Here is a 12,512-nt window from a genome sequence, read left to right as displayed (position 1 = left end):
GAATGTCGCATATGCACTTGACAAGAATGTATACTCTGTTGGGTGAAGTGTTCTCTATAGGTCTTTTATATGTATTAGTTTATAGTGTTGTTCAGGTGTACTGTTAACTTACCGATCTTCTGTCTGGTTGTTCTATTATTAGAAGTGAGGTGTTAAGTCTGCAACTATTATTGTGTACCTGTTTCTCCCTATAATGCTGTTAACTTTTGCTTTGTGTATTTTGGGGCTCTTGTTGCTTCATAGATTTTGGGGCTCTGTTAGGTGTGTATATTTTTATAACTGGTATATTTTCTAGATGTAGTGAACCTTTTATCAATATGTAATATCTTTGTGTCTAGTAAGTTTTTGATTTAAGGTCTCTTTAGTCTGATAGTAATATAGCCACCTAGGGTCTATTTTGGTTACCCTTCGCATGGAATATTTTTTTCCATCCTTTGCTTTACCTCTTCATGTCTTTGTATCTAAAGCGAGGCTCCTGTAAATAGCATACAGATAGATTCTGGTTTTTAAATCCAATCTGTCAATCACTGTCTTTTAATAGAAGAGTTTAATCCATTTATACTTAGTGTGATTACTGAAAAAGAACGATTTGCTTCTGCCATTTAGTTATTTTTGTATGTGTTTTGGTTTTTTATGCCTCAGTTCCTCCATTATGGCATTGGGGTGGTGATATTTAGTTGAGTTGTTTGCCTTTTTGATTCACTTCTTTCATTTTAATCATATTTTAAAGTTTGTTTTCTTAGTGGTTACCTTGGGGATTGTAATTAATATCTTGAACTAGTTGGAAGAGTACCAGGTTAGCTTTAGTAGTACGTAGACATACTCCTTCTGTAACTCTCCATCCTTCCTTTTTTATGTTGTTATTGTCATAGATTGTATCTTTATACATGGTATACTCCTTAACAACAGATTTATGATTGTTTCATGCATTTGCCTTTTATTTATTTTTGTAAATTTTATTTTTTGTGCAGACTCCTCTGCCGGGGCTGCAACTGCTGAGAGGAGCCGCACATTTGCCTTTTAAATCACATAGGAAAAAGACATTACAAACCAAAGTACAACACTACTTTTATATTTACCTAGGAAGTTACATTTATTAGTGTTCTTTATTTTTTCTCATGACCTCATGTTACTAATATCCTTTTATTTCAGACTAAAGGACTCCCTGTAGAATTTCTTGTATGGTGTGTCTATTGGAATAAATGCTCTCAGCTTTTGTTGACTTGGAAATGTCTTAATTTTCCCTTCTTTCTTGAAGGATAGTTTTGCTGGATATAGAGTTATTGGTTGACCAGTTATTTTGTTTCAATACTTCTTTTTTTCTTTTTGAGACAGAGTTTTGCTCTGTTGCCCAGGATGGAGTGCAGTGGTGTGATCTTGGTGCACAGCAACTCCGCCTGCCGGACTCAAATGATTCTCCCTCCTCAGCCTCCTGAGTAGCTAGGGCCATAGGCATGCACCACTATGCCTAGCTAATTTTTGTATATTTTGTAAAGGCAGGATTTCACTATGTTGCCTAGGTGGGTCTCAAACTCCTGGACTCAGGCAGTTCACCCGTCTTGGCCTCCCAAAGAGCTGTGATTACAGGCATGAGCCATTGTGCCCAGCCTTCTTTCAATACTTTATTTTGTTTTTATTTTTATTTTAGACACAGGGTCTTGCTGTGTCATGCAGAATAGAGTGCAATGGCATGATCATGGCTCACTGCAGCATTGACTTTGTAGGATCAAGCAGTCTTCCTACCTTGGCCTTCTGAGTAGCTAGTAGAACACCACTATGACCGACCAACCAAAGAAACTTTTTGTAGAGATCAGGACTTACTATATTGTCCAGGCTGGTCTCAAACTCTTGGCCTCAAGTGGTCCTCCTGCCTCATTCTCCCAAAGTGCTGGGATTACAGGTGTGAGCCAGTGCACCTGACTTTTCAGTACTCTAAATATATCCCACTGCCTTCGAGCCTCCATGGTTAATCTTATTGAGGATCAGTTGCATGGGATCAGTTGCTTCTATCTTGCCGCTTTCAAGTTTCTCTTACTGTGTTTTGACAGTTTGACTATAATGTGTCTCTGTGTAGATCTCTTTGAGTTCATACTGCTTGGAGTTTGTTGAGCTTCTTGGGTATGTATATTTATGTCTTTCATCAAATGTGGGAAGTTGTCAGTCATTATGTCTTCAAATCTTTTCTCTGACCCTTTCTTTCTGTTCTGGGATTTCTATAATGTGTATATTGGTATGTTTGGTTTCCCACAGGTCTGTCAGGCTCTATTAATTTCTCTTTTTCTTTTTTCTGGTTCCTTATACTGGATAATTTTAATTGTTTTGTATTTCAGTTCCCTGATCCTTTTTTTCTGCTTGCTTAAGTCTGCTGTTGAACCCCTGAAATGAATTTTTCATTTCAGTTATTGTCAACTCCAGGTTTTCTGCTTGGTTCCTTTTTATAATTTCTATCTCTTTGTGGTGTTCTCATTTTGTTCAGACACTGATTTCCTGATTTCCTGTAGTTTTTTCCCCTGACAGCTTTCTTTTAGCTCATTGAACATATTTAAGACAGTTCATGTGCCATCTTTGACTATTAAATCCAATATCTGGGTTTCTTCAGAGAAGATTTTTGTTAGATTATTTTTTTCTTGTGAATGAGCCATACTTGCTTATTTCTTTGTATGATTTGTAATTTTTTTTTGATTTATAATTTTTTGTTGAGGATGGGAAATTCTGAATATTATGTTTGGAAGTTTGGAAGTCTAGTTCTCCTACTCTTCAGCAATAGCCGATTTTTGCTTGTCAACTGCTGGGTCCATCTGTTTGAACTTTTCCGAGCTGTTTTTGCAAAGAGTATGTTCCTTATTTAATATGGCCATTGAAATTTTAGTTCTGTTGTCCCTGTGTTTAACCAGCAGTCTGACAATAATTTCCTTAAATGTCTGTCTCCCAGAAGGGTGCAGGGGTGTGGAACAAACTACCTTTTTAAATCTCTTATGTCTGGGAAGCTGCTTGAGCCAGCCTCTATGCTTGGCCCCTCAGCCATCAAAAGCAGTGGTCAGCAATCAGAACATACAACCTTGATTTTTCAAGGTCGAAAAACCAAGATGCAAAGGTTCTAATTTCCCAATCTGGCACCAGCTAGCTACACTAGGAACATCCTCGTGGCTACCTGCCATGGGCTGTTGGCTGGGGGATTATAGTAGCCATGTTATTAATAAATGTGAAGTTTACTGAAATTTACTTCCTGTTTTATCAAACTCTCCTATGGGCCCTGAAGTGTTTGACTAGACTCCAGAGTTCAAAAATAGTTGCTTTAGACAGCTGAATAGTTGTTTTGATCTCAGATTCTTGGAGCTTCCTATTCTCTCTTCCGTGATGTCACTCAGTTTTTTTATGGTAAGCATATATTTTTAGTGTACTATTTTAATTTCTAGTGTTTTTTAGCTGTATTTTTTGAGTTATTTTTAGTAGTTGCTCTAAGGGTTACTATATGTATCTTAATTTATCACAATCTGCTTCAAATTAATACTGACTTAATTCTGGTAAAATACAGGAACTTTGCTCCAATGTAGCTCCATTTTCACACCCTTCATTTGTGCTTTTATTGTTATGTAATACTGAAAACTGTTAATTATTGCTTTATACAGTCTTGACTTTCAAAATATTAAGAAAAGAGAACTATACTTATGCAGTATTTATAATCACATATTTATCATTTTCAGCACTCTTAATTGGTTCTTGTGGATTTGAATTATAGTCTGGTGTTATTTTCTTTCATCCAGTAGGACATTTTGAGCTGGTATGGCCAATGGTGGCAGCCTTGGTTAAGAATGCCACAGGCTTTCACTGTTCTTATCTCAACGTTAGTAGTTTTTCATGAATAAACACTTCTCAATTTGTTACGTTTGGCTCATTTTTAGAACCCCAAAATACTCGTTTTTGACAATGCTGTCCAGTTGTTTTTGGGGAGAGAATTTTCTGAACTTTTCACTCTGCCACAGCTGGAAGTCTCCCCAACTACCTTGATATTTTTGCAGAAAGTATAGATTACATTTTGCACTGTCCGTAGCTGTGTATAGATTGGGCTTAGAGCCAAGGCAGGCTGAAAAGCAAACCTACTTTTCCTAAGCTGATGGGACTTAGGAGAAGGAAAGAGGTTGGAAGTAGGGCAAAGAATAATTGGGCCTTTATCATCTTGCCTGGGTCTTTGAGCCCCCACATCCTATCTTTCCTGAGGCTTAGTCCTTCACAACACAATGTCCTTATGGAGGCTTTCTGGCTCCTTCTGCCTCCTTCTCTCCTGCATTCCTTGTCTGGGGATGGGCAGAGTAGACATTGGGTACTCAGTGTCAAGAAGCACCTACCTTGTACCCTTGTCTAGTGACTACTGCGTGCCTTCTGTGGAGGATGTGGAGGGACTCAAAATAGAGGTCAGGGTGCCAAGATAACTGTTGGCTCTGCAAACTGCATGAGGTTTTCATTCTTCTTTCAGGCAGCTTTGCACAGATGGGGGGCTTTGTGTTTGGAGCTGTGGTGAGGATGGTGGGATAAACTCTGTACCTCATGCCCTTAGTGAAGGTTTTAGGGAACTGCTGACCAGGAGGGGAGGGGAGAGAAAATATTTGCCTCAGAAAGTAATATGCTGACCATCCTACCAGTTACGGGGAGAAAATGCACATATAATTCTTAAAGAACTCTACTGATTAGGTCTGTTGCCTCCTGTATAGAATTTCTATGGGAAAAAAGCCAAATGTTATCTTATTGTTGTCTTTATCTTTCTGCAGATAATGCCTCAAACATCTCTGTAACCAGATGCCTTTGCTTTTCTGTTTTGGCAGAGGAATGTTACGGCATCCGGAGTCATCCCTCAGATTTCTCTGATCATGGGCCCATGTGCTGGTGGGGCCGTCTACTCGCCAGCGCTAACAGACTTCACGTTCATGGTAAAGGTAAGAAAGAAGGGCCTGTTTTTGGTGCCCTTTGAGATTTGTGCAGCTCCTTACCTGCAATAAAAATAATTCCTGACCCAGATCTAGGTTGTTACCTGCATTCTCATTGGCTTTCAGCATAGTGATGATAAGGTGTTAGTGGAGAGAGGGTTTTGGCATGAAATCTGTAGCTTGTGGGAGTTCAGTGGCAGGGGGTGCTTAAATACTTCATTGGTGGGTGATTTTACGTGTTGATCTGAATTGCAAATGATTTTCAGGTAATCAAAGAATCCTGTCCTCTGACCAGATAGTTGATTGTTTACTGAGTCCTATTCAAGAAGTTGCTCATGGAAGGCTTTTCTGTAATCTGTTTATTGGGAAGTTGTTTCTGATGTTTCACCTTTTATTTCTTCAGCTCCTTGCCATTTTATTACATTGTGTCCATAATGGTAAAGGATAAATCTGATCTCACACTTCATTTTCAGAGGTGCATATCTTTATTACATGACTTTAATGGACTTATATTTTAAAAATATATATATATATATATTTTTTTTTTTTTTTTTTTTTTGAGACGGAGTCTTTCTCTGTCCCCCAGGCTGGAGTGCGGTGGCGCGATCTCGGCTCACCGCAACCTCCACCTCCTGGGTTCACGCCATTCTCCTGCCTCAGCCTCCCGAGTACCTGGGACCACAGGCGCCCGCCAGCACGCCCGGCTAATTTTTTTGTATTTTTTAGTAGAGACGGGGTTTCACCATGTTAGCCAGGATGGTCTTGATCTCCTGACCTCGTGATCCACCCGCCTCGACCTCCCAAAGTGCTGGGATTACAGGCTTGAGCCACCGCGCCCGGCCTTAAAAATATTTTTAAATGAAGTCTATTTGAACTTATACATGAGTAATTACTATTAATCTCAAACCTTGCTTTAAAAAAATCAGCCTTTTCTTATTGAAATATTAATAAAAATGAACATTGGATGCCAAGACAGAATGGTTGGGGGGAAAAAGTAGTAATAGGCATCCAACATGAGGAGAGGAGTTCTAGAGGGAGTATAAATGGGAAACCCTTTGTTTTCAAGGGAAGTTAGGCAGTAGGAATTCAAAAGTTTCACAAAGTGTTTACCACTTTGACCCAACTATTCTGTTCTTAGTGACATACCGAAAGCAGTGTAAGTGTAAGTGTTCAACAATAGGAGTGACTTTTATTAATCAAATTTAAGATGGGCCATGCACAGTGGCTAACGCCTGTAATCCCAGCACTTGGGAGGCTGATGCAGGTGGATCACTTGAGCTCAGGAGTTTGAGACTAGCCTGGGCAACGTGGTGAAACCCCATCTCTACAAAAACATACAAAAATTAGTTGGGCATGGTGGTGCATACCTGTGGTCCCAGCTACTTGGGAGGCTGAGGTGGGAGGATCACTTGAGCCCAGAAGGTCGAGGCAGCAGTGAGCCAAGATCGTGCCACTGCACTCTAGTCTGGGTGACAGAGGAAGACCCTGCCTCAGAAAAAAAAAAAAAAAAAGTAAGATGACCACTTCTCTTACTTGGTGGACAATGCAGAATTTTCTGAACTTTGCTTACTAAATCTATATATACACACCTAGCTGGTGCTACCCCCATTCTCTCCTCCTTCCTGCCTGTTATGAAGGGAGGTGTGGGATCAGTTCCTCTGGCTAGAGCCATCCTTTCCTCCTGCTACACACATCCACATTGCTGAATATAACTCTCCATCCCTCTTCAGGACCCTGATACTGTTCCTTTTCTCCTTTCTCTTTAGTATCTTTAGTCTGTCCGTTGGTACTGGATCCTCTCATCAAAACTTAATCATGCTCAGGTCTTTCCTATCATCAGAACAAAAACTGTCCTCTAGTTGGCATACTCCTGTAGCTCTTGCTCTGTTTCTCTCTTGCCATCCCATTCTTTAACATGTGTTAATTTAGCTTTGTCCCCTAGACCACTAAATTGTTTTTTTTTTTAAGGTCCTCAGTGACTTGCATCACTGTAAATGCAGTTTAACTCTCATCTTCCTCAGTCTTTCAACAGTATTCCCTTGGCTTCCATTATAACATACTCTGGCATTTCTTCTCACAACTCTGACCATACCTTCCTGGTTTCCATTGGCAATTTACATGATTCCATTCAGACTCTAGATGCTGGAGTTCATTCCAACTGCTTTCTCTTTTAATTCTGTTTTATTCTAAGCAATCTCATTTTCTGCTTATAAAACTTTAGTTAATAATTGCATATTAGTGAGACTTCCTCTCTTGTCCTCAGCAACATTATTAAGCTGTCACCATTCTACATCTTAAATATTCTGTGTATTTAATAAGAGTGCAGTGGAAAATACTAAGTCTTTTTTAAAGGACTACACAAGGTAATTATAAAGTTCTTATGGGAGAAAAAAACACCATGCAAGAATAAACATTCTATGAAAGTAGTGTAATGAGGAGTTAGCCCTACCAGGTGCCGGGATATAAAACTACAATAACTAAAACAGTCTAAAGAACTTGTAAGTAAATGGACAGAAAGACCAAGGGACATTACAGAATTGATACATAGATCTACATCTATTTGGACATTATGATGAAAAGGATATTATTCTAAGCAGTCACTGATAATAACAATTTTTTATGTCAGAGATACCAGTGACTGCTGCATCACTAAATCCAGTTGACATTTCTCACCCTATGGCTTACCTCTTGACAACATTTGCTCTAGCTGATCACTCCAGTCTCATGACTTTAAATACTGATCCGTATGCTGACAACTCTCAAATCTGTTTCTCCAGGATTATATGTTTAAGAGCCTACCAGAATTTCCATTTGGACTTTAATGAGTATCTCAAACTTAACAGGTTTTGATTTCTACCAAGCTCCTCCTGCATTGCTCTCCTACAGCCTTTGCCATTTTAAATGGCAAGTCTAGTCTTCCAGTGGCTCAGGTAAAAGCTTTGACACTGTCTTGACTCATCTTTTGCTGTCACATCCCAAATTTAGTCAGAAGATCCTGTTGGCTTTACTTTAGAATATAATCCACAATATAATCAAATTGCTTCTTAGCACTACTACTTACTTCTTACTAACAAAACTGCTACCACTTTGATTCAAGCACATCATTTCCCACCTGATTATTACAGAATCCTCCTGACTGGTCTCCCTGCTTCTGAACCTGGGAGCTGAAGGTTGCAGTGAGCGCTTTGGGAGGCTGAGGCGGGTGGATCACTTGAGGCTAGTAGTTTGAGACCAGCATGACCAACATGATGAAACCGTGTCTCTACTAAAAATACAAAAATTAGCCAAGCGTGGTGGTACGTGCTTGTAATACCAGCTACTCAGGAGGCTGAGGCAGGAGAATCTCTTGAACCCGAGAGGGGGAGGTTGCAGTGAGCCAAGATCGCGCCACTGCACTCCAGCCTGGGTGGTAGAGCAAGACTCTGTCTCGGAAAATAAATAAATAAATAAATAAAAATAACCCAGGTCAGGAAATAGCTCTTCAAGAGCCCTGTCATCATGATCCTTCCTAAGGAACATTGTAGCCTCCATCCTGCATAGAATTCGTTATTAATAATAATTCTTTATTGTCTCAGCTTTTATGGTAATGTTTTTATTTGCTTTGCTTCATAGTTGAAAATAAAAATTGCCTCCCTAAACAATGTGGATTAGTGTTTCCTGTTTTGACCTTTACGTTAAGTGAAACCATATAATATGCTTTCTTTTGTGCATGGCTTCTGGCTCATTATGTTTTTAAGATTTATCGATGCTTTTCTTTGAAAATGTAGTTCATTCACTTTAATAGCTGTGTAGTGTGTGTGTGTGTGTGTGTGTGTGTATTTTTTCTTTTGTGTGTGTTTGGTTTTTTTTTTTTTTTTTGAGACAGAGTCTTCTCTGTCACTGAGGCTGGAGTGCAGTGACATGGATCTTGCCTCACTGGAACCTTTGCCTCCTTGGTTTAAGTGATTCTCACACCTCAGTCTCCCAAGTAGCTGGGACTACAGGCGTGTGCCACCACATACCCAGCTAATTTTTTGTATTTTTGGTAGAGATGGATTTTGCTATGTTGGCCAGGGTGGTCTCCAACTCTTGGCCTCAAGTAATCCGCCGGCCTCAGCCTCCTAAAGTGCTGGGAGTACAGGCATGAGCCACTGCGCCCAACCATAGTAAATATTTCTTAACATATTCATTCATTCCACTGCAGATGGACATTTGAATTATTTCAAGATTTTTGCCATTGCAAATGATGCTGATGTAAACATTTTTCTATATGTATCTTGGTGCGCACATTTTAGTTTCTGGTGCTGATGTAAACATTTCACATTAGAGGCAATCTTAGGTCATAGGACATATATGTCTTCAGCTTCTCTAGGTAATGCCCGTCTGTTTACTAAACAGGTTGCAGCCAGCAGTTTACGAATTTCACTTGTTTCACATCCTTGCCAGCACTTACATTAACATAGTTTAATTGTGCCAGTTTGATGCTTGTGGTATAGTCTCTTACTGTGTTGTCAATTTGCATTGACTCAATTTGCATTAGTCCATGACTGATAAGGGCTGAGTGCCTTTTCGTATGATTGCTGTTCTTCTAAATTAAGGAATGTTTATGACTCAGAATGTAGTCTGTCTTGGTGAATGTTCCATGGGAGCTTGAGAAGAAAGCATATTCTGTTGTTAGATGAAGTATGTCCATCATATCCTATTTATTGGTACTGTTTTCTTTTAATTTTAAAAATGATTTCTATTTATTTTACTGCTTAAAATGTTTTTTATTACTTTTATTTTTTGAGATGGAGTCCCCCCCTCTCACCCAGGCTGGAGTGCAGTGGCGTGATCTCGGCTCACTGCAACCTTCAGCTCCCAGGTTCAAGTGATCCTCCTGCCTCAGCCTCCTGTGTAGCTCGGACTACAGGCACACACTGCCATGCCTGCCTAATTTTTTTTTTTTTTTGTAGAGAACTGGTCTCACTGTGTTGCTTAGACTGGTCTTGAACTCCTGGGCTCAAGCAATCGTCCTCCTTCCCAAAGTGCTGGGATTACAGGTATAAGCCACTGCACCTGGTGTTCTATAAAAATTTTTAGAGACAGAGTCTCACTCTGTTGCCCAGGCTGGAGTGCAGTGGTATGATCATAGCTTACCACAGCCTCGACCTCCTGGGCTCAAGTGATCCTCCTGTGTAGCTGGGATTACAGGCACATGCCAACACACCTGGCTAATTTTTTATTTATTTTATTTATTTTTTTGAGACAAGGTCTCTCTCTGTCGCCCATGCTGAAGAGCAGTGGTGCGATCTCGGCTCACTGCATCCTTGACCTCCTGGGGTCAAGCAGTGCTCTCACTTTAGCCTCCTGAGTAGCTGGGACTATGGGTGTGTGCCACCATGCCTGGCCAATTTTTTTATTTTTGTAGAGACAGGGTTTCATCATGTTGGCCAGGCTAATTTTTATTTTAATTTTTGTGGAGACGGGGTCTTGCCGTATTGTCATAGGCTGGTCTTAACCCCTGGCCTCAAGTAATCCTCTCACCTAGGGCCCTTGAGTTGCTGGGATTATAGGCATGAGCCACTGTGCCCAGCTGATTGGTGTTACTGAGTTCATCTGTGTCTTTACTGTTTCTGCGTGCTGGATCTGTCCACTTTTGATAGAGGAGTGTTGAGATCTTCAGCTGTAATCATGGATTCATCTATTTCTCCTTCCAGTGCTATCAGTATTTGCCTCATGTTATTTTAATGCTTTGTTGTTAGGTGTATACACATGAAGGAGTGCATGCACATGAAGGACTGTTTGTCTTCTTGGAGAATTGACCCCTTTATCATTATGCAGAATTCCTCTGTATAATAACTTTCCTTGGTCTGAAGCCTTTTCTGTCTGAAATTAATATAGCTACTCCTCATTTCTTTTGATTAGTCTTAGCATGTAATATCTTTCTGCATTCATTTACTTTTAATCTTTGTGTCTATTTCAAGTGGGTTTTTTGTAGGCATCCCTTATAGTTGTGTCTTGTTTCTTGATCTAGTCTGACAATCTGTCTTTTAATTGATACATTTAGACCATTGACATTCAGAGAGATTGTTGGTATAGTTGGATTAATATCTGCCGTATTTGTTACTGTTTTCTTTTTGTTGTATTTGTTCTTATTTTTGTCTTCCAGTTTTCTGCCTTTTGTGATTTTAATTGAGCATTCTATATGATTCCATTTTTCTCCTTTATTAACATGTTATACTTTTTTTTTTTTTTACCTTCTTTAGTGGTTGCCTTAGAGGTTGCAATATAATTTACAGCTATTTTAAGTTAATTTCAGATAACACTTTTCTGCTTCCCAGGTTGTATGAGTACCTTATAATAGCAAAATCATTCTAATTCCTTCCTCCTATCCCTCATATCATATATATAAAATATGTGTACATAATTGCACTTGATCTTAGCCAAAAGGCTGAGAAGCGATGTGTACATAATTGAATTGTACATAATTGAATGTGTACATAATTGAATTTTTGCTATTATTACGTTGAATCAAAAGTTTTCGTTTTACCTTCATTTATTCCTTCTTGAATGCTCTTTCTTTCTGTATGTAGATATAAGTTTCTGATCTTTATCATTTACCTTTCCTGTAAAGAATTTTGCTTAACATTTTTTGCAAGGCAGATCTACTGGTAGGAGATTACCTCAAGTTTTGTTTGTTTGAGAAGGTCTGTATTTTTCCTTCACTTTTGAAGAATAATTTTGCAGAGTACAGAATTCTAGGTTGGTTAGGATCTTTCCCCTCAACACTTTAAATATTTCATTCCACTCTCTTCTTTCTTGCATGGTTTCTAAGAAAATTTGGATATAATTATTATTTTTGGTCCTCTGTAGGCAAAATGTTTTTTTCTTGTGGCTGCCTTTAGGATATTTTCTTTATAGTTGATTTTCTGTAGTTTGGAAGTAATGTCCTAAGTGTAGTTTTTTGTTTTTTGTTTGTTTTTTGTTTTTTTAGGGATGGGGGTCTCCCTGTGTTTCCCAGGCTGGTTCAATCTCCTGGGCTCACATGGTCTTCCTGCCTCAGCCTCATGAGTGGCTGGGACAACAGGTGTGCACCACTACACCTAGCTTTCTCTGTGTAGTTTTTTTGTTTGTTTGTTTTTTTTGGCATTCATCTTGCTTGATGGTCTCTGAGTTTATTGGATCTGTGGTTTGGTGTCTGACAATTTGGGGAACTTTTCTGTCATTATTGCTTCCTACATTCTGTTCTTTTTTCTCTTTCTGCTCCTTCTGGAATTCTCATTATGTATATGTTACATCGTTTGTAATTTGTGCCACAGTTTTTAGATACTCCAGTTTTGTTTTTTTTGATCCATTTTTTTTTTCTCTGCTTTTCAGTTTGGGTGGTTTCTCTTGAGATACCCTCAAGCTCAGAGATTCTTTCCTCAAGCATGCCCAGTCTACCAAAAAACATCAAATACATTCTTTATTTCTGTTGCAGTGTTTCTAATCCCTGGTATATTTTAGTTATTTTTTTAGAATTTCCATTTCTCTGCTTACATTGCTCATCTGTTCTTGCTTGCTGTCTACTCTATCCATGAGAGCCCTTACCATTTTGTTTATTTTTGTTTTTTTGAGATGGAGTCTTGC

The 12,512-nt window shown here is 39.0% G+C and overlaps 1 protein-coding gene across 4 annotated transcripts in view; it reads left to right on the top strand.

Moving 5' to 3' along the window:
* The window catches only part of PCCB (propionyl-CoA carboxylase subunit beta), an 85,509-nt gene that overhangs the window by 28,831 nt on the left and 44,166 nt on the right, over positions 1–12,512 (top strand). For all 4 annotated transcript variants that reach the window (XM_063611318.1, XM_055295331.2, XM_055295330.2 and 1 more), the window contains one exon: positions 4,821–4,931. In XM_063611318.1, the coding sequence (XP_063467388.1) occupies positions 4,821–4,931 (111 nt within the window). The remainder of the gene's footprint in view (positions 1–4,820; positions 4,932–12,512) is intronic.

This window comes from Symphalangus syndactylus, chromosome 10, assembly GCF_028878055.3.
Source record: "Symphalangus syndactylus isolate Jambi chromosome 10, NHGRI_mSymSyn1-v2.1_pri, whole genome shotgun sequence".
Taxonomy (NCBI): Eukaryota; Metazoa; Chordata; class Mammalia; order Primates; family Hylobatidae; genus Symphalangus; species Symphalangus syndactylus.
The sequence above is the reverse complement of the archived record's forward strand: the minus strand, read 5'-3'. Positions and strand labels throughout refer to the sequence as shown.